The 22,282-nt window shown below is 46.8% G+C and overlaps 1 protein-coding gene across 1 annotated transcript in view; it reads right to left on the minus strand.

Annotated features, from left to right (window-relative positions):
* LOC137306022 (transforming growth factor beta-1 proprotein-like) overlaps positions 1–22,282 on the minus strand; it is a 43,170-nt gene that overhangs the window by 17,416 nt on the left and 3,472 nt on the right. Inside the window, exons 2-3 of the mRNA XM_067975043.1 lie at positions 13,761–13,903; positions 3,945–4,059 (exon numbers count right to left, since the gene is read on the minus strand). Of these exons, the coding sequence (XP_067831144.1) occupies positions 3,945–4,059; positions 13,761–13,903 (258 nt within the window). The remainder of the gene's footprint in view (positions 1–3,944; positions 4,060–13,760; positions 13,904–22,282) is intronic.

A 22,282-nucleotide genomic window follows, 5' to 3' on the forward strand; every position in this document is an offset into this window, starting at 1 on the left:
CAATCGCCCCAGTGTTTGACCTTCAGAGGCAGTAAAGCACCCCAGCCGAGATCAGCACAGACCAGGGATTGAACCCATGACCTTCCTGGCTGTCTGGGATGGCCCAGGACCACACTGGGGGTGGGGGGAGGAGGGGGAGTGATACCTTTGCCAACAAGCTATCAGTGAAGCCATTGTGTTCACTATCAAAACCATAATGATAACCTTTGATTTATCAGTGAAAAAAAGAAAGAACTTGCATTTTTATAGCGCCTTTCACAACCTCAGGATGTCCCAAAGCATTTACAGCCAATGTAGCTCTTCTGAAGTGTGAGTGCTGTTGTAATGTGGGAAACCAGGCAGCCAATTTGTACACAGCAAGCTCCCACAAACAGCAATTTGATGAATGACCAGATAATCTGTTTTTAGTGATGTTGATTGAGGGATAAATATTGGCCAGGACACCGGGGAGAACTCCCCCCTGCTTTTCTTCAAAGTAATGCTGTGGAATCTTTTACATCCACCTGAGAGGGCAGACGGGGCCTCGGATTAACGTCTCATCCGAAAGACGGCAGCACTCCCTCAGTTACTGCACTGTGAAGTGGGAACTGTCATCCAACTCTGATATAATAATCTGTTCCTGGGCACCTTTCACATATGCTGCATGAAAACTCCTGAATATACAAAAAAAACACCACTGGTTAATTTGTGGATTTGGAATATCTAAATTTAAAGTAAGATCACTGCAAGGATGGAAAGAATCTCAGCCTCTGATGACTTCAATAGAAACCACAAATAGTCTGAGGCTTCACTAGCAACAGATGGAAACCTTTATTTCAAATAGCAGGGATTCTACAATTCCATTGGAAATAAAAACAAGCCCCAGGGATGAAACAGTAGATTTAATTAGCATTAAAGAAGGAGCTGGATAGATTTCTACACACAAAAGGCATCAAGGGGTATGGGGAGAGAGCGGGAATATGGTATTCAGATAGAGGATCAGCCGTGATCCTACTGAATGGCGGAGCAGGCTCGAAGGGCCGAATGGCCTGCTCCTGCTCCTATTTCCTATGTTTCTATTATTTATCCATGGACCGCAGGATATCAAATAGACCCACGCACAGAATGTTGGGGAGGGTTGATGAGGTTGGGAGACGTGTGACTACCAAGTGACTACTCAGCTGTTCTTGGTAATGAAGGTGCAGGTACAGCATGGGTCAGATACAGAGTAAAACTCCCTCTACACTGTCCCATCAAACACTCCCAGGGCAGGTACAGCATGGGGTTAGATACAGAGTTAAGCTCCCTCTACTCTGTCCCATCGAACACTCCCAGGGCAGGTACAGCATGGGGTTAGATACAGAGTAAAGCTCCCTCTACACTGTCCCATCAAACACTCCCAGGGCAGGTACAGCACGGGGTTAGATACAGAGTTAAGCTCCCTCTGCACTGTCCCATCGAACACTCCCAGGGCAGGTACACTACAGTTTAGATACAGAGTAAGGCTTGTGTTATTATTACATGAGCGTAGCGTCAAATCTCTCCATGGCCTTGCTTCTCCCTCTCTCTGTAACCTCCTGCAGCCCTACAACCCTCCAAGAACTCTGCGTTCCTCCAATTCTGGCCTCTTGGCCAATTTCCTTCACCCCACCATTGGCGGCCGTGCCTTCAGCCATCTAGGCCTTAAGCTCTGGAATTCCCTCTCTAAACCTCTCCATCTCTCTCTCCTTTAAGACGCTCCTTAAAACCTACCTCTTTGACCAAGCTTTTGGTCACTTGTCCTAAAATCTCCTTATGTGGTTCGGTGTGAAATTCTGTTCTGATTACGCTCCTGTGAAGTGCCTTGAGATGTTTTGATGACATTAAAGGCGCTATATAAATGCACGTTGTTGTGTGTTATCAAAGCAGCCTTGGTGTATAGGTCCTACAGAGTGGTAGGATCACACACCCAACCCCTCACAAACTGTTTTCCCGATGGTTGACGTTTACCAGTGGGAAAACACTGAGCTTCTCAATGATGGGAACACTTGCTGGTGACGAGACAGACTGTAATGTCCCTACAATGCACAGAGATGGTGTTGAACCCTCCTGGTCTGTTTGGCTCACAGTACATTTACCCTCTGAGCTACTGACTGCCTATAATTTGAAGTAATTTGATATTGATTAGTATCTTTTACATTGACAGCAAACTCCATCCTACCCAAGGTTCTGCATCAAGGGATCAAGCCTAATCCAGAAAAAAGATTCATTCTTGGGATGAAGTTGCTGCCAATGCCCATCCCTAGTTGTCCTGAGAAGGTGGTGGTGAGCTGCCTTCTTGAACCGCTGCAGTAGTGGTTTTCAATACAAATGAATGGCTAGCTAGGCCACTTTAGAGGGCAGTTAAGAGTCAACCACATTGGTGTAGGACTGGAGTCACATATAGGCCCAGGCCGGGTAAGGACGGCAGGTTTCCTTCCCTAAAGGACATTCGTGCACCAGTTGGGTTTTGACGATAATCCATCAGCCTCATTGTCACTTTTATTGTAACCAGTTTTTTATTTCCAGATTTTTAAAAAACTGAATTCAAATTCTCAAGGTGGGATTTCAAACTCACGTTCCACTGGATTATTAGTCCAGACCTTTGGATAACTAGTCCGGTAACATAACCACTACACTACCGTCCCCTGTCACTGATTAGCATTGTTGCCAGGTGGGAATTACAATTGCTGACTTGGTAGGATAGGTCCAGTTACCTGAGATTTTTCAGGTTCCTCCAGATTCCTTGCTTTCAACTCCACGTCTTTATACCCTTGGGTGACTTTTTTTAATTCTGCTCTTATTACTGAGAACCGTTTTTCAACCTATGCAGCCCAGCATCAGTATCAAGCTCCCAGGGCAGGTACAGAGTAAAGCTCCCTCGACACTGTCCCATCAAACACTCCCAGGGCAGGTACAGCACGGGTTAGATACAGAGTAAAGCTCCCTCTACACTGCCCCATCAAACACTCCCAGGGCAGGTACAGAGTAAAGCTCCCTCTACACTGTCCCATCAAACACTCCCAGGGCAGGTACAGAGTAAAGCTCCCTCTACACTGTCCCATCAAACACTCCCAGGGCAGGTACAGCACGGATTAGATACAGAGTAAAGCTCCCTCTACACTGTCCCATCAAACACTCCCAGGGCAAGTACAGCACGGGTTAGATACAGAGTAAAGCTCCCTCTACACTGTCCCATCAAACACTCCCAGGGCAGGTACAGCATGGGTTAGATACAGAGTAAAGCTCCCTCTACACTGTCCCATCAAACACTCCCAGGGCAGGTACAGCATGGGTTAGATACAGAGTAAAGCTCCCTCTACACTGCCCCATGAAACACTCCCAGGGCAGGTACAGCACGGGTTAGATACAGAGCAAGGCTTTGCTCCAAGAATTTATGCTGATACCCCAATCTGAGACGAGTACACCAAACGTGAACTGATTGTCCCACGCTGCCGTCTCTGTAGCCAGGTTACTGTCAATTTCTCTTGAATAGAGGGCGATCTTGAGCTATGGATTTACAAGCACCAGGGGCTGATTTGAAACTCTCCAACCCCATTTCACACAGGACCTAGACAGCCAATGACCTCGAGCGGATTGAAACCCAGTCACCAGTCTCCACAATGTAAAGCATTCTTAGAAAAAAAAATCAGAATATTTCAGGAAAAGGCAGACATCAAATATCAACTGGGAGGAGAGTTCTTTTACCCAACGTGTATGTCTGGGGGTGTCTAACCACTGAGGGATCTGCACAGTGTAGCATGACTGTGTGCAAATCGGCTGCCATGTTTCCTACATCACAACAGTGACTACACTTCAAATGTACTTCATTGGCTGTAAAGAGCTTTGGGACGTCCTGAGGTTGTGAAAGGCATTGTATAAATGCAAGTTCTCTCTTTTCTTTCTATCTGGAAATCAGATTTAATTTATTTGGCGTCTCCCCTTACCTCTAGTCAACACCCATTCTTTCACCGTCTCCGTCACATCAAACGAGATCCACTCTTCGTTGCCCTTGGTTTTGAGGAGGCGGTTGTCTAGGTATGTGTTGGCGTTCGGGCCCATCTGGATTACACGGTACATGTGAGTCATTAATACGTCTGGTCTGGTCACCAGTTACTCAATACCAAACAGGCCAGATTATCCACTCTGTGCTTCGAGTGGTTACAATAATCTAAACAGATCTGAACAGGCTGGGGTTCTTTGCTATAGAAGAGAGATGATCTGATAGAGGTCTTTAAAATTATGAAAGGGTTTGACAGGGTAGACGTAGAGAAGATGTTTCCACTTGTAGGGGAGACCAAAACTCGGGGCCAGAAATATAAGATCGTCACTAATAAATCCAATATGGAATTCAGGAGAAACTTCTTTACCCAGAGAGTGGTTAGAATGTGGAACTCCCTATCACAAGGAGTGGTTGAGGTGAATAGCATAGATGCCTTTAAGGACAAGCTAGATAAAAACATGAGGGAGAAAGGAATAGAAGGATATGCTGATAGGGTGAGATGAAGTAGGGTGGGAGGAGGCTCGTGTGGAGCATAAACACCGGCATAGACCAGTTGGGCCGAATGGCCTGTTCCCGTGCTGTAAAATTCTATGAGCCTGGTTTGCTATTGGCCACAAGCCCATTGGCTCCCGAACCTGATATAACATCAACCAGTCACTGTGATTTATCAAACTATCACAATCTCATTGCCTCATAACTTGCCTCAATTCCACAATGAGATCATAGTATCATAGTACGTTATAGCACAGGAGGAGGCCATTCAGCCCATCATGCCTCTTTGAAAGAGCTATCCAATTAGTTCCACTCCCCTGTTCTTTCCCCATAGTCCTGTACATTTTTTCCCCCATCAACTATTTATCCAATTCCCTTTTGAAAGTTATTATTGAATCTGCTTCCATCATCCTTTCAGGCAGTGCGTTCCAGATCATAACAACTCTCTGCATAAAAAATTGTTTCCTCATGTCGTCTCTGGTTCTTGTGTTGCAATAATTTTAATTGCCTCAGTTATCATTGAAGAGATCTCACACCAAGTATCGAAAGCACTTGAGTATTGTTAGCTGTATAGGAAAAGAGTATTCTCGAAATGGTGAAAAGCTCAAAACAGTGGAGGTCCAAAGAGACTTAGGGGTCCATGTACATAGATCATTGAAGTGTCACGGGCAGGAACATAAAATAATCAAAAAGGCTAATGGAAAACTGGCCTTTATATCTAGAGGACTAGAATACAAGGGGGTAGAAGTTATGCTGCAACTATACAAAGCCCTGGTTAGACCACACCTGGAGTACTGTGAGCAGTTCTGGGCACCGCACCTTAGGAAGGATATATTGGCCTTGGAGGGAGTGCAGCGTAGATTTACTTGAATGATACCTGGACTCCAAGGGTTAAATCACGAGGAGAGATTACACAAACTAGGGTTGTATTCCCTGGAAATTAGAAGGTTAAGAGGTGATTTGATCGAAGTTTTCAAGATATTAAGGGGAACTGATAGGGGAGATAGAGAGAAACTATTTCCACTGGTTGGGGAATCTAGGACTAGGGGACATAGCCTAAAAATTAGAGCCAGGACTTTCAGGAGTGAAGTTAGGAAACACGTAAAGGTGGTAGAAGTTTGGAACTCTCTTCCACAAATGGCAATTGATGCTAGTTCAATTGTTAATTTTAAATCTGAGATTGATAGATTTTTGTTAACCAAAGGTATTAAGGGATATGGGGCTAAGGCGGGCATATGGAGTTAGCTCACAGATCAGCCATGATCTCATTGAATGGCAGAACAGGCTCGAGGGGCTAAATGGCCTACCTCCTGTTCCTGAAAAGCCGCTCGGTCCAGCTATCCCAATCCCACCTAAAGAAAGACTTGCATTTATATAGCGCCTTTCACAACCTCAGGATGTCCCAAAGCGCTTTGCAACCAATTAAGTATTTTTGAAGCTTAGTCACTGTTGTAATGTAGGAAACACGGCAGCCAATTTGCGCACAGCAAGATCCCACAAACAGCAATGTGATAATGACCAGATAATCTGTTTTATTGATGTTGGTTGAAGGATAAATATTGGCCAGGACACTGGAGAGAACGCCACTGCTCTTCTTCAAAATAGAGCCATGGGATATTTTATACCCACCTGAGAGGGCAGACTGGGCCTCAGATTAACATCTCATCTGAAAGACAGCACCTCTGACAGTGCAGCACTCCCTCAGTAATGCATCAGAGTGTCAGCCTGGATCATGTACTCAAGTCTCTAGAGTGGGACTTGAACTCACAACCTTCTAACTCAGAGGTGAGAGCGCTACCCACTGCGCCACAGCCAACAATTACAAACTGCCTCAGTCCTTCAATCCCTTCTCTCTCTGGTATTCCATCAAACCCTTTCACACTGTTACTTCAATTCTTTCCCTGGTAACTTATCCCACAATTCTGGGTGAAAAAGTTCCCCCATCTTCCCTTCCTACTAGATTTTGAGCATAAATTCTAGGCTGACACTCTAGTGCAGTACTGAGGGAGTGCTGCACTGTCGGAGGTGCCGTCTTTTGGATGAGACGTTAAACTGCCCTCTCAAGTGGACGTAAAAGATCCCATGGCACTGTTCAAAGAAGAGCAGAGGAGTTCTCCCCAGTGTCCTGACCAATATTTATCCCTCAAGCAACATCAATAAAAACAGGGTGGATAAATGCAAGTTCTTTCTAATTTCCTCAGTTTTAACCTGTGTCCCCTGGGTGTTCAGTGCAGATGAAGTGTTTAAAGGGACTGTGTCAGATTCTGCAGCGGGCTAATTGACTCATAACCCGGTGTGATATTTGCGCTGAAGGGCTGCACCATCACATGACACACAGGAGGCCCTTACAAGAACACTCCACAGCTTTACGGAGTAATGCTGAGTGCGCCTCTCCAGATCATTGAGAAAAGTAAATATGTGCCAACTACCCACAGACTGAGAAATTCCAATGTATTTCATCCAAACTCATACGGCTTGCATTATGCTCTTGCATTTGGAACTGGTTAAGGATTATTAAGATATCAGCAGTTATGGCGACCATAATAAGGGTCTTTGACGCTGTGGGTTGTTTCTGGTGGTTTTCAAACTTCATATTTTAATAAGTTTGCTGTCATCAGATTTAGAATGATCTTCAGGGTTTTGTGTATTATATTTTGAGTTTCCATATATACGATTCCTAGGCTCGGTTTCTAATTTTTGTTAGGCAAGAGTATTAAGGGTTACGGAACCAAGGCGGGTAGACGGAGTTAAGATACAGATCAGCCACGGTCTAACTGAATGGCGGAACAGGCTCGAGGGGCCAAATGGCCTCCTCCTGTTCCTGTGTTTCGTTCCCTTGGTCACTATTGGAGTGACCCCTCCTTGTGGAGGACGATGCTCTAGGTTTTCAAACACAAACCACCTCTCTCCAGCACACAAGCGCTGCAGACTGGGGAGTTTCTGTGGATCAGTCCCAGTATCTGAAGCTTTCTTTCTGGGTGCTGCGGGTCTTTAGATTGCACGGTGCCCGATTGAGACAATGTGTCTCATTGTCCCTGTCTTCGTTCTTCTGTGGTTTATGTAGAAGTGTCAAGAGCTATATCTTCAGGCCACACTCATGCCTCCCCCCCCCCACCAAAGGGTCATCCCGTTCCATTGCTCCAAGAGTCTTGGTAAGACTATGGCCCCGATATTTACAGGGAGGCGGGGAGGGTGCGGGCGAGGACAAAAACGGCTGAAGAACCCGGCAAGGCCGGGGACGCAGGGGTCCTGCTGATCTGAACGGCAGGGCCTAGTTAATATTTTGCAGCTCCGTCTCCCGCCCAGGGCCAGGAGGCTGCAGTCGGGGACCCTTGGGGCCCCCTCTCCACGGCAGGTCACTCTGACACCCCGATATCCGCCACCGTAAAAAAAGGCAGAGGGGACGTGCGCGACAGATTGGGGCCCTGTACCCCACTTTTCACTTTTTAACCCCCTGGTCCTCTCCCACCCATCGAGAGGGTCTTAATAGCGAGGCCTATGTGTCTGTGGGTGCCCTAAGTATGTAGGGACATTAGAACTGGACAAACTGGTAATCATTATGGACATGCAGTTCCCCTACATTTCCACCCCTCACCAGGATGGTTGCTGGTCTTCTTCCTCGAACAGCCGCCCAACCCAATCCCCATCCTCCCTCCCCCCACCCATCTCCTTCCTCACCTTGAAAAACTTCTCTTTTTAACTCCAGGTGTTGCTGTGGGAATCCACGTGGGTCCCAGCTATACCTCCTTTTAGTAGGGTATGTGGGACGCTCTTTCTCCCAATCCTACTCAGGCCCCTTTGCTGATGCCGCTGCTGCTTCCCGCTCCTGCCCTCGGACAGTTTCATTAACTAAGCTTCCAATTTCCACCCGCCCTTCCCCTTCGTGGACTTCTCTCCCTCCACCTCCGCCAATGGACTCTCCACAGATATCCACTGCAAGGCCACCAATTTCCACAACTGTTAGGATTATGCTTCTTCTGCCCTGCTTCCTGTGAAGACTCCATCCCTTTCTCCCTGGTTCTCCATTGTTGTGTTTTGTCAGTATTTTCCATTTCTATTCCAGGCTTATCTTTTCACCATCTTAACTATTTGCACGTTCTTTTACTGCCTTTCCACTGCCTCATTAAGGTGGTCCATTATATAATCAAATAGTTTTCCATTAAGCAGTTTGCAGTTCATTCAGCCCATTAATTTGTGCTCTGTGATTGGAGGACCTGTTAGTTCCTCCAGAGTGTCCATTGACACCACTGTGTCAGCCAATGAATTGGAGGCGGGGCAGGACTCACAGCAAACAGAGTCTATTTAAACAGTGCACTATAGCAAACAGTCTACAGAGTCTATTTAAAAAGAGTATGAACTACAGCAACAGAATTTGTGACTGAAACTGCAGCAACTTCTCCTGATAAAAGCAGGGTGATTTCTCCAGCAAAATGCAGAGAGTGGAGGATGGTTATGTAATACAAATTGTGTGCGTAAAATCAATCCGTCACTCACACCAGTGCAGTCTCCAGGTGTGATTGACAGGGGAATTAACCAATCATCTCCATTCTAGCCGGGAATAGTGGTGTCACTATAGGCAACCAACTTCCTCCTCTTCCCTCCCTCACCTTTTCCTGCCTGCTTATCTTTTAGTTTTCAATTCTGATAAACGTTTACACTCTAAACGTCAATCTGTCTCTTTACAAAGTACTGACTGGCCTGCTGTGTACTTCAGCATCCTCTTGGTTTTAAAAGTGGATAAAATTGCATTTGATTAAAAATTTATTTTAAATCTTTTGTTTAATAGTTTAGGGTTAATATTTTAGTAATGATGCTAGCCCTGGCATTTGAGATTATTTATTACTGTAATACCAGTGTTTGTCTCTGTGCATGAGTTGAAAACTTTAAAAAATAGCCGTCCCATACTGAAATCTCTCCAGATCTTGTGTAATTCTAAGTAATAATACTGTTATCTGGATACAAACCTGCTGCGTATGTACCCAATAATACCCTGCTACTATGGTAACCATCCTGTAATACTACGTCGAGCCACTGATGAGCATTTGACTCTCTTGCGCCCCCTCCCTCTTGTCTCGTCAGCCCATGGCTCAGTAAGTAGCACTCTCACCTCTAAGTCAGGTAGGTCGTGGGTTCAAGACCCTGCTCCAGAGACTTGAGCACAAAATCCAGGCTGACACTCCGAGTGCAGTACTGAGGGAGTGCTGCACCGTTGGAGATGCCGTCTCTCAGATGAGATGTTAAACCGAGGCCCCCTCTCTCAGGAGAACGTAAAAGATCCCACGGCACTATTGGAAGGAGAGCAGGGGAGTTCTCCCTGGTGTCCTGACCAATATTCATCCCTCAACCTAAAAAAAAACAGGCTATTTTGTCAGCATCACATTGCTGTTTGTGGGATCTTGCTGTGTGCAAATTGGCTGCCGCGTTTCCTACATTACAACAGTGACTACACTTCAAAAAGTACTTCATTGGTTGAAAGCGCTTTAGGACATCCTGAGGTCGTGAAAGGTGCTATATAAATGCAAATCTTTCTTTCTTTCCCTGATACTGTGGTAACCATCCTGTATTACCATGTTGAGCTGCTAATGAGCATGTGACTCCCTTGCACCTCCCCCCCCCTCGTTTTCTCCCCTTCCCCCTTTAAAGTTACTGACTCATACTGAGGTACAATTCAAAGTCCTGAAAGCTACATGGTTGCATGCCCTGTGATCATCTTCATGCATCCACCTGGAGAGTGAATGTTGATATGCTATTCGCCTGCAGGAGGCATCATAGCTGAGGCCTATCTGTACTTTTCAACAGGAGTCACTGGATAACAATCAGGAGCAGGAATCCTGGCTGATCCCGATTTATTCTCCTCCCTATTCTACAGCGCTGATGCCAACTGAAACTCTTTCCACTGGCAGGAGGGTCGGTAACCAGAGGTCACGGATTTAAGGTAATTTTTTTAGGCAGTGAGTTGTTCTGATATGGAATGCGCTGCCTGAAAGGGCGGTGGAAGCAGATTCAATAATAACTTTCAAAAGAGAATTGGATAAATACTTGGAAAGAGAATATTTACAGGGCTATGGGGGAAGAGCATGGGAGTGGGACTAATTGGAAAGCTCTTTCAAAGAGTCGACATAGGCATGATGGGCCGAATGGCTTTCTTCTGTGCTGCATAATTCTGTGAACTGTAGCATCTGAACTACTGCTCCCAGCTGAGATCAGCTAACTCTGCACAGGGCAAACAAATCAAACCTTGTTAGTTGTCTTTTTAATTTCTAAGCCCAGCCTGATCTAATACATAATCCTTGCCAATGGCCTCTGTACAGAGTCTCTCCATCTCAAACAGAAACTCAACTGAAGTCAAGAGGGAGCGTGAGGCACGACAATCGCGGTTATGGGATTGCGAACAGTGCATGGCACGTATTCTAAACAAGGCATGTGGTGTGGGCTATATTCAGAGCCTGTGATTGCAGCCTCCCCACCCTCTGGGACCAGAGGAGGCTGAGATTAAGGCTGTATGTCTGGCAATTAGCCTGTGTACGTCTGAGACACAACGGGTGGGTCTACCTTTCTGTGGTGGGAACAGTTGGCTCAACCAGGCGTCGGGCTCCAAAACTTATCTTAAAGGTTATACGGACCTGTTAGGAAGTCCTTTTCTTTTGTAAGTTGCCGTGAAAATGTCGAAAGTAAATATTGCGTCCTGTCACAGCAGACCCTAGACTCGCCAACTGGGAGTGTGACATGGTGCAATGGCACTACTGCCACACACAAGGATTGGTGCTGAGGAACTCTTGCCCCTATGTGGTGGATCTCAGCCGTACCTTCTCACCGCACCCCTCAAACCTCTCTGCATGGAGCAGTCCTGTCAGCCGTGGCTCAGTGGGTAGCACTCTGGCTTCTTGAGTCAGGCGGTCGTGGGTTCAAGTCCCAACCCAGAGACTTGAGGTCAAGATCCAGGCTGACGCTCCCAGTGCAGTACTGGGGGGAGTGCTGCACTGTCGGAGGTGCCGTCTTTCGGATGAGACGTTAAACCGAGGCCCCACCTGCCCTCTCAGGTGGACATAAAAGATCCCATGGCACTATTTGAAGAACAGGGTGGGTGTCCTGGCCAATATTTATCTCTCAACCCACATCACTAAAAACAGATTATCTGGTAATTATTGTTGTTTGTGGGATCTTGCTGTGCGCAACTTGGCTGCCGCGTTTCCTACATTACAACAGTAACTACATTTCAAAAAAAGTACTTCATTGGCTGTAAAGTGCTTTGGGGCGTCCTGAGGGCATGAAAGGCGCTATATAAATGCAAGTCTGTCCGAGTGCCCCATTTAGTCCTTCTCAGTCATGTGATCATATTGCCTCCATTAGCTTTAGAGTTTGGAGCATTTCTATTGGGCCACCTCAGAGCCTCCTCTTCTCCAATAGAAACAAGCTCAACTTTCACCCCATTGGGCTGCAGTGCATTTGAACTCAAGTCTCGGAGGTCAAAGGGCAGCATGCCACCCAGTCCCTCCAAGATGGTCGGTAGGGGGCAGTGGGGAGCGTGTTCTTGACGCCATTAGGTTTTATTCCCTCTGGACTTCACTTTCAGTGGAACAAATAACACGTTGGCATCGTTTCCCGTCTGCACAATTCTAACGCGGCGGCCAATCCATGTAAAATAAAAAGGGGATGAAACTGGAATTCATACTAATATGTTAACCACGGAGTTAAAGACAGCGCACAGAGGGAGCGATTACTGGCATCAAACTCTACCAACGGCGGAACCCACCGAAACGCACTTGTGCAGGAGCTTGCGGTTCAAACATTTGTAAGTTATCTGTTAGCCACTCAGGGAGTGCCGCAGACCCAGTATAAGTCATCGATGCTGAACAGCAGTGGCAGAGTCAAGTGCGCGTCCGCTCAGTTTGGACGTGAGCCATGAGACGAGGCTCCGTTGACAGACTCTGGCAGCAGTTAGAGAGGCTCCTGCGAAAGCTCTGTGTGGGCACGAGTGCGGATGGGAGGGCGTTCGACTGGCAGACTATGGTCAGGATTCAACCTGTCCCCTCAGGAATGTCATTCAGAGACTTCAATACAAAGAGCAGACGGGAGGTGGGGGGGGGGGCAGTCTTGCATCATCTAGAACGTAAACAAAACAATCTGTGACTCAGTTAATAAATCTCTATTGGAGCCTTAGTGATGTTATGAGCAACAGGACCAAGGGGTAGTGGAAATTTCACTCCCACGTGTGGGCCTCAGTATCAGCTCCTGTAAATGTACAGGATATAGAAGGTAAAAGGGAACGATTCACTCCCGTCTGGTACTGTACAGCCCGTGTGTGTCTGTCAGCTCCTGTACATGTACAGTACACAGCGGGTAAAAGGGAACGATTCACTCCCGTCTGGTACTGTACTGCCCGTGTGTGTCTCAGTGTCAGCTCCTGTACATGTACAGTACACAGTGGGTAAAAGGGAACGATTCACTCCTGTCTGGTACTGTACAGCCCGTGTGTGTCTGTCAGCTCCTGTACATGTACAGTACACAGTGGGTAAAAGGGAACGATTCACTCCTGTCTGGTACTGTACGGCCCGTGTGTGTCTCAGTGTCAGCTCCTGTACATGTACAGTACACAGTGGGTAAAAGGGAACGATTCACTCCTGTCTGGTACTGTACTGCCCGTGTGTGTCTGTCAGCTCCTGTACATGTACAGTACACAGTGGGTAAAAGGGAACGATTCACTCCTGTCTGGTACTGTACAGCCTGTGTGTGTCTCAGTGTCAGCTCCTGTAAATGTACAGCACACAGTGGGTAAAAGGGAACGATTCATTCCCGTCTGGTACTGTACGGCCCGTGTGTATCTCAGTGTTAACTCCTGTAAATGTACAGGACACAGCAGGTAAAAGGGAACGATTCACTCCCGTCTGGTACTGTACGGCCCGTGTGTATCTCAGTGTTAACTCCTGTAAATGTACAGGACACAGCAGGTAAAAGGGAATGAATCACTCTCATCTGGTACTGTACAGCCCGTGTGTGTCTCAGTGTCAGCTCCTGTAAATGTGCAGCACACAGTGGGTAAAAGGGAATGATTCACTCCTGTCTGGTACTGTACGGCCCGTGTGTGTCTGTGTCAGCTCCTGTACATGTACAGCACACAGCAGGTAAAGGGGAATGATTCTCTGCCTCTACTGCAGTCTAGAACCTGCTGATGAGCTGCAGAATCTTTTCATACTCAGGGCACACTGGATGGAGACGACAGACTTTATACGGAGGCTCTAAGCCATGTGAAAGCATCGCACTGTTTTACCTGATAAAGTTCGACCCTCTGTTCCTCGTCAGCTGCATCAAATTTGCTCATTCGATAGAGTCGGAACTCGGCCCGATGCAGGAAGGATTCACTGGTGATGTTCAGTGAGATGTTAAACTGATAGATATTGTACTCTGCATCACCTACAGGGAAACAGAAAGATCAGGTCAGGTCACTTGCAATACCTCCAAAATACAACATTACTGCTGCAAGAAATTAATCTTAGCTTTCTTTGTTGCCTTTTCAATGCAAGGGATGTCAGTGTCAAATAACTAGAGATTTCCCTAATTTTGCCATACATCACTCCCAGGGCAGGGACAGCACAGGTTAGATACAGAGTAAAGCTCCCTCTACACTGTCCCATCAAACACTCCCAGGGCAGGTACAGCACGGGTTAGATACAGAGTAAAGCTCCCTCTACAATGCCCCATCAAACACTCCCAGGGCAGGTACAGCACGGGTTAGATACAGAGTAAAGCTCCATCTACACTCCCAGAGCAGGTACAGCACGGGTTAGATACAGAGTAAAGCTCGCTCTACACTGTCCCATCAAACACTCCCAGGGCAGGTACAGCACGGGTTAGATACAGAGTAAAGCTCCATCTACACTCCCAGAGCAGGTACAGCACGGGTTAGATACAGAGTAAAGCTCCCTCTACACTGTCCCATCAAACACTCCCAGGGCAGGTACAGCACAGGTTAGATACAGAGTAAAGCTCCCTCTACACTGTCCCATCAAACACTCCCAGGGCAGGTACAGCACAGGTTAGATACAGAGTAAAGCTCCCTCTACACTGTCCTAACAATATCTTTCAATCCCAAGGTTATAAGGGGACCCTCTACTGCACCCGTGTTGTTTCCTTTTCCCCTCTCTGTAGCGTGACTCTGCCAATTAGTGCTGAATTATTTTACGTTGTGTGGCACAACTCGTGGGTTGGGACAGTCCCCAACTCATGTGACACAGAGCCCTCACAGCCAGCAGCCACGCGTGACTTTCCCCATAGAGCCCTGCGCTGGCTTGCAACCCCTGGCCTAGAGGTGAAAGGTCAGCCTGTTGTCCCTCGCTCTCTTACGCTGGGACCTTTGCACGAGTTCGTTAAAGTACTTTGTTGAATGTTTCACTCTGATCTCACGCTGTAATTTACAGGAAAAGTCACGGCACCAAGAAGTGAAACCAACATCAGCAAACAGTGATGGCGATTGAGTGCGAGGCACTGCCACCCTCCCTACCCTGGCAAAGAGGCACTTTCATGTTCCTCCCCTCCCTCCCCACCAGTTCACACAAACTGGAGGTTCGTTCATTAAAATCCTCTGACGTTCTGTTCTAATTCATATCCCGACTTAAATACTTGAAGGGGAAAGATTTGCAGGGCTGTGGGGAAAGGGCAGGGGAGTGGGACGGATTGGACGGCTCTTTCAAAGGAGTCGGCACAGGCACGATGGGCCGAACGGCCTCTCCTTCTGCGCTGTATAATTCTACGATTGTAACCCAATGCCTTGTTCCTTGTGCTCCCGGTCGCTGTGCGAAGGGGGAATGGTCGTGGTTGAGAAACAAGGTCGAGCGTTATCCGGGCGGTGTTTTTTTTGCTTCTCTCTGAAAGGGGAAGTAATGTGATCTGTGATAACATTGAGAGGCCCAACTGTGCACAGCTCTCCGGGGGCTGAAAGCAATGCCCAGTAATAATGTTCTCAGACACATTTCAGTCACACGTTTGCTGGCAAGTAATAAAATCTGTGAACAATGAGTTGAACTAAAGATCGGGAATGGTTAAATGCTTAAATGCTCCAGTTGGTTTATGACAGAACAATAAAAAAAAAGTCTCAATTCTCAGACTGCACTGAGTTCACGATTACATCGAATTCACAGCACAGAAACAGGCCATTCGGCCCAACTTGTCTATGCTAGCGCTTATACGCCACACGAGCCTCCTCCCACCCTACTTCATCTCACCCTATGAGCATAACCTGCCATTCTTTTCTCAATCGTGTACTTATCCAGCATCCCCTTTTAAATGGTCTCTGCCCAGGTAGATATCGGGGTGCTATGCTAGATCTCTGTGCCCCTGGGCTAGGGAGCGGAATAAAACCAGCCAGGATTCCAGCTCCCGATCACTGTCCAGTGATTTTCTGCTGGATGGTGTTACTCTGGCTGTCAGGTGATGAGATTATCTGGCTCGTTAGTGATGACAACAACTTGCATTTATATAGCGCCTTTAACGTAGTAAAATGTCCCAAGGCGCTTCACAGGAGTGTAATCAGACAAAATTTTGGCACCACGCCACATAAGGAGATATTAGGACAGGTGACCAAAAGCTTAGACAGAGAAGGTGGTTTCAAGGAGCATCTTAAAGGTGGAGAGAGAGGCGGAGAGGTCGAGGGAGGGAATTCCAGAGCTTGGGGCCTAAAACAGCTGAAGGCACGGCCGCCAGTGGTGGGATGAAGGAAATCGGGGATGCGCAAGAGGCCAGAACTGGAGGAACACAGAGATCTCGGAGGGCTGGTGAAGGTTACAGAGATAGGGAAAGGACGAGGCCGTGGAGGGATCTGAACACAAGGATGAGAATTTTTTTAAATTTCCGGACCAGCGAGCACAGGGGTGATGGGTGAACGGGACTTGGTGCGAGTTAGGATACAGAGTTTAGGATGCGCTTAAGTTTATGGAAGATGGGAGACCGACCAGGAGAGCCTCCCGTCCCCACTTTCCCCCGTTGAATTTGTGACGGGGACCGAAGACAATGGCTTCAGTCTTCCCAATATTTAATTGGAGGAAATTCCTGTTCATCCAATACTGGATATTGGACAAGCAGTGTGACAAATCAGAGGCAGTGGAGGGGCCGAGAGGGGTGGTGGTGAGGTAGAGCTGGGTGTTGTCAGCATACATGTGGAATTTGACATTGTGTGGAATTTTGTCTGATAACGCTCATGTGAAGCGCCTTGAGACCTTTTACAACCTTAAAGGTGCTTTATAGAACCATAGAAAAGATACAGCACAGAAGGGGGCCATTCGGCCCATCGTGTCCTCGCCGGCTCGAAGAACAACCAGGTGCCCATTCTAATCCCACCTTCCAGCACCCGGTCTGTAGCCCTGCAGATTACAGCACTTTAGGTACAGGTCCAGGTACTTTTTAAAAGAGTTGAGGGTCCCTGCCTCTACCACCAATTCGGGCAGCGAGTTCCATACACCCACCACCCTCTGGGTAAAAAATGTTTTTCCTCTTGTCCCCTCTAACCCTTCCGCCAATCAGCTTAAATCTATGTCCTCTAGTTCTTGAACTCTCCGCTAAGGGAAACAGGTACTTCCTGTCTACTCTATCTGGGCCGCTCAATTTTGTACACCTCAATCAAGTCTCCCCTCAGCCTCCTCTGCTCCAAGGAAAACAACCCCAGCCTATCCAATCTCTCCTCGTAGCTACAATTTTCAAGCCCTGGCAACATTCTTGAAAATCTTCTCTGCACTCTCTCCAGAGTAATTACGTCCTTCCTGTAATGTGGTGACCAGAACATCGCACAATACTCCAGCTGTGGCCTTACCAGCGTTTTATACAGTTCCATCATTACATCCCTGCTTTTGTATTCTATACCTCGGCTAATAACGGAGAGCATTCCCTATGCCTTCTTCACAACCTTATCTACCTGTACTGCCACCTTCAGGGATCTGTGCACATGCACTCCAAGGTCTCTCACCTCCTCTACCCCTCTCATATATTCCCGTTTACTGTGTATTCCCTTTTACTGTTTGCCCTCCCTAAGTGCATTACCTCACACTTCTCCGGGTTGAACTCCATTTGCCACTTTTCCGCCCACTCCACCAACCCATTGATATCTTCTTGGAGTCTACAGCTATCCTCTCCACTATCAACTACACGGCCAATTTTTGTGTCGTCTGCAAATTTGCCAATCATGCCCCCTACATTCAAGTCCATATAAATGCAAGTTGTTGCTGTGCAGAGTTAATGTGCAGTATCTAGAGAAATAGGATCCACTTCCCCTGTGGCAAGAGACAGAACAAAACAATCAGAGAAAACAGAACATGCCCAGAACGTATCACTTATTCATCAGCTGATTCACTGCACTCTGACTTTCAAGTGACCACAGAGCATAAGCAGAAAATTCCAAGAAACTCCACCGAGTGAGGGGTCAGCCCTCCTGAGGTTACGACTTTCTGCTGTTTGTCCCAAATACTTATTATATAGTCCACCCCGACTAAAGTCCCCTGATAGTTTTACAAGGATGCTTTCCTTAACTGCGGCCTATGGTTAGTTACTGGTCAGTTCTCACCATCCTCCACACCCAGGAAACAAGTGTATTCACGGCATGGGCTCAATATATTACGATGCCCCAATCCTATGTCTGTGCTGAGTTATCTGATCTCAAGGGGTCGGCCATTTAAGACTGAGATGAGGAGGAATTTCTTCACAGAGGGTTGTGACTCTTTGGAATTCTCTACCCCAGAGGGCTGTGGATGTTCAGTCATTGAATGTATTCAAGACTGAGATCGATAAATTTTTGGACTCTAAGTGAATCAAGGGATATGGGGATCAGGCAGGAAAATGGAGTTGAGGTCGAAGATCAGCCATGATGTTATTGAATGGAGGAGCAGGTTCGAGGGGCCGAATGGCCTACTCCTGCTCCTATTTCTCATATTCTTATCCAAGTTGGCAGAGTTTGAGAAAAAAGACTTGCATTTATATAGCGCCTTTCATGACCTCAGGACGACCCAAAGTGCTTCACAGCCAATGAAGTACTTTTGAAGTGGAGTCAGTATTGTAATGTAGGAAACGCAGCAACCAATTTATGCACAGCAAGATCCCACAAACAGCAATGAGATAATGACCAGAAACTCTGTTTTAGTGATGTTGGTTGAGGGATAAATATTGGCTGGAACACCGGGGAGAACTCCCCAGCTCTTCTTAGAAATAGTGGCCGTGGGATCTCTTACGTCCACCTGCGAGGGCAGACGAGGCCTCGGTTTAACGTCCCATCCGAAAGACAGCACCTCTGACAGTGTAGCACTCCCTCAGTACTGCACTGGGAGCGTCAGGCTGAATTATGTGCTCAAGTCACTTGGAGTGGGAATTGAACTTCCAACCTTCTGACGCAGGGGTGAGACTGCTACCAGCTCAGCAACTCCCCAACTGAGAGGAGGGGTGGGAGGAATTCCAATAACCTCCCAGTTCCCCTGGGATTCGGAGGGGAAGAAAATCAGTCTGTCCCTGATCGCTATCCAGTAGCCAACTCTGGAAAGGATGCTGAGTGATGACTGAATCAGGCTCGGCTGTGATGGTCTCCACAATTGAATAGCTCGCCCGTCTAGACACACAAATGAAGAATGGGCAGTTGGACGAGGTGCCAAAGAGCAGTTGGAATCGTACCCAGCAAGAGTCAGTCCCAGGACAGTGAGTGAGAGAATTGGGAGAGGAAAGCAGCCTGATAATTAAGGAACAAGCACTATTGGCAGTGTGAATGCTAGATGAGCTCCCAATGGTACATGGGCCTATTCGAATCAGTAAATGGTTCTCTTTGTACTGGTGAACTGTAATCTCATTGTGGACGGTCTTTGTTTTGGGAAATCCATCCACAAACATCTCCCAGTCTATTCGGATAATATGACTCATTATTTACTTCGTAGGAACATAGGAATTGCTGGACGAAGAAAGGCCAAAGTCCATCTAGTTCGCCTTCTACCATCCTGGTAGTCACATGAGACAATGATAATGGAGTTGTTGACTAATCATAGCAATCAATCTCTATCAATGAGTCTCCAACAGGCCCAGACATGAGGCGAGGAAAACCCCCAGTGGTGGAGAGCTTTGGGAACCATAGGTCCAAAGTCACCTGATCCACTCACCACATGACATGATTCAAATTACTCATATACTGTATCCCAAAATACTTCGTCTGGGATGAGACACTAAACCATCAGCCCTGTCAGGTAAAAGATCCCAAGGCACTATTTCGAAGAAGAGCAGGGAGTTCTCCCCAGTGTCCTGGGCCAATATTTATCCCTCAACCAACATCATTAAAAGCAGATCATCTGGTCATTATCAAATTGCTGTTTGTGGGAGCTTGCTGTGCGCAAATTGGCTGCCGCATTTCCTACATTACAACAGTGACTTCACTTCAAAAGTACTTCATTGGCTGTAAAGCTTTGGGACGTCCTGAGGTTGTGAAAGGCGCTATATAAATGCAAGTTCTTTCTTTTTATTTATGTTAACGCAGTAACCACAACTTGCGTTCATATAGCGCCTTTAGAGTCGAATAATGTCCCAATTCGCTTCACAGAGACATAGAGGGGGAATAAAATGGACTCTGAGGCATAGAGGGATTAGGAGGGGCGACTTAAAGTTGGTCAAAGAGGTGAGTTTTAAGGAGAGTCTTTAAGGACAAGAGGGAGGTGGAGGGGCGAAGAGACTTACAGAGGGAGTTCAGAGCTGAAGGCACGGTCGCCAATGGTGGGGGATGCAGAAGAGCCGAGAGTCAGAGCAATGAAGAATTCAGGTGGTGGGTGGAGGTCTGTAGGGCTGCAAGAGATTACAGAGAGGGAAGATTGAGAGCTAGACTGAGCCCGTGTTCATGCTGCACTGATTATATATTCAGTGTTAAAAGATGTCTGCCTCATCACATCGTTGTTGAATCCGGGGGAGGCTGGGCTCCGTGTTGCTCAGACGCAGGGATGGGCTGAGTCCTGGGATTCCCGCTCTCAGTCAGGGGCACACAACACAGTCTCAGCAGCAACAACTGCTCAAATCAGTCAGTCTCACCAGCTGCATCAGGAGTCACTGGACAGGGAATGTGACAGTACAGGATAGAAACAGAGTAAAGCTCCCTCTACACTGTCCCATCAAACACTCCCAGGGCAGGTACAGAACAGGATAGAAACAGAGTAAAGCTCCCTCTACACTGTCCCATCAAACACTCCCAGGGCAGGTACAGAACAGGTTAGATACAGAGTAAAGCTCCCTCTACACTGTCCCATCAAACACTCCCAGGGCAGGTACAGCACAGGTTAGATACAGAGTAAAGCTTCCTCTACACTGTCCCATCAAACACTCCCAGGGCAGGTACAGCACAGGTTAGATACAGAGTAAAGCTTCCTCTACACTGTCCCATCAAACACTCCCAGGGCAGGTACAGCACGGGTTAGATACAGAGTAAAGCTCCCTCTACACTGTCCCATCAAACACTCCCAGGGCAGGTACAGCACGGGTTAGGTACAGAGTAACTATAACTGGGATATTTCAATTTCCCCTCACCAGTCATTCTGTAGTCTCTCTGAGACTGGAAGGAATTGGATTGAAACTGTTGCAGACTCATTCTTTAGTAATTGTACAATCAAAGAAAGGAGATTCCCTTCCCACAAGCATTGCTCTTTCACACACACACACACACACACACACACGCAGAGACATGCAGACACAGAGGCAGATAACACTGACGCAGATTACACACATGCAGACAGATGCACACACGTCTAGATTTACTGACTGGCATTTTTTAAATGCTGAGACAACCCACGATTTACCTTTGGCTTTAAAATGCCACCAATTTGCAAACCCACACTAGACACTCAACAATAGGAAGGACTTCAGACCGCTTGCAGCATTCAAGAATGCAACTTTATACCTGGCTCTATGTACCACAGAATCTTGCAGCACAGGAGGGTCCTCGTGTCTATGCCATTCTTTGTAAGAGCAATTCAAGGGTTAAGTTACGAGGAGAGATTACACAAATTGGGGTTGTATTCTCTGGAGTTTAGAAGGTTAAGGGGTGATCTGATCGAAGTTTATAAGATATTAAGGGGAATGGATAGGGTGGATAGAGAGAAACTATTTCCGCTGGTTGGGCATTTTAGGAGTAGGGGGCACAGTCTAAAAATTAGAGCCAGACATTTCAGGAGCGAGATTAGAAAACTTTTCTACAAACAAAGGGTGGTAGAAGTTTGGAACTCTCTTCCGCAAACGGCAATTGATACTAGCTCGATTGCTAAATTTAAATGTGAGTTAGATAGCTTTTTGGCAACCAAAGGTATTAAAGGATATGGGCCAAAGGCAGGTATATGGAGCTAGATCACAGATCAGCCATGATCTTATCAAATGGCGGAGCAGGCACGAGGGGCTGAATGGCCTACTCCTGTTCCTATGTTCCTAATTCAAAACAATCCCACTGCCCCACTGTCTCCCCATAGCCCTGTATCTTCCTCTGCTTCAAATATTTATCACTTTTCCCTTGAAAGATGCAATGTTCTCTGTCTCAACTATTGCCTGGACAAAGCCTTCTATCTCTGCATAAATAAGTTTCTTCTACTCTCTCTCTCCTCACTCTGTGACTATTTTAAATTGATGGCCCCTCAACTAGAGGAAACTGACTTTCTGTGTCCAAAACCCTTCAGAATTTAAAAAACTTATAATAAGTCTCCTCTTAGCCTTCACTACTCCAGTAGAAATAGTCCCAGTATCTCACACTTTGCACTCAAACATATTAACACTATTGCACACAAACACCTGTGCACACATACATATTAA

The sequence above is a fragment of the Heptranchias perlo genome, chromosome 41, assembly GCF_035084215.1.
Source record: "Heptranchias perlo isolate sHepPer1 chromosome 41, sHepPer1.hap1, whole genome shotgun sequence".
NCBI lineage: Eukaryota > Metazoa > Chordata > Chondrichthyes > Hexanchiformes > Hexanchidae > Heptranchias > Heptranchias perlo.